At 50.5% G+C, this 311-nt stretch overlaps 1 protein-coding gene across 2 annotated transcripts in view; it reads left to right on the top strand.

Annotated features, from left to right (window-relative positions):
• Positions 1-285, top strand: part of JPT1 (Jupiter microtubule associated homolog 1) — a 13,187-nt gene extending 12,902 nt beyond the window's left edge. For both annotated transcript variants that reach the window (XM_023531672.1, XM_011361923.2), the window contains one exon: positions 23-285. In XM_023531672.1, coding sequence (XP_023387440.1) covers positions 23-235 — 213 coding nt within the window. In that variant the 3' untranslated portion in view covers positions 236-285. The remainder of the gene's footprint in view (positions 1-22) is intronic.
• Positions 286-311: the final 26 nt, after the last annotated feature.

The following is a 311-nucleotide window of genomic DNA, read 5'->3' as shown; positions in this document are numbered from 1 at the left end:
ATTTTATTCTCTGTTTTCCTAGAAAACGTGGACACAGACTTGCAGGCCAGCCTGGGGCAGAGTGAGGAGAAGCCTGTGCCCGCTGCCCCCGTGCCCAGCCCAGTGGCACCGGCCCCCGTGCCATCCCGAAGAAACCCCCCTGGTGGCAAGTCCAGCCTTGTCCTGGGTTAGCCGCGACGGTCCTGAACTCTGTTGTTTCGTTTGTTTTTCCATGCTTGTGAACTGCACAACTTGAGCCTGACTGTACATCTTTTGGATTTGTTTCATTAAAAAAGAAGCACTTTATGTACTGCTGTCTTTTTTTTTTTTTT

Source organism: Pteropus vampyrus, unplaced genomic scaffold (assembly GCF_000151845.1).
Source record: "Pteropus vampyrus isolate Shadow unplaced genomic scaffold, Pvam_2.0 Scaffold72, whole genome shotgun sequence".
NCBI lineage: Eukaryota > Metazoa > Chordata > Mammalia > Chiroptera > Pteropodidae > Pteropus > Pteropus vampyrus.
Note: the sequence above shows the minus strand (reverse complement) of the source record. Positions and strands in the feature narration are given on the sequence as shown.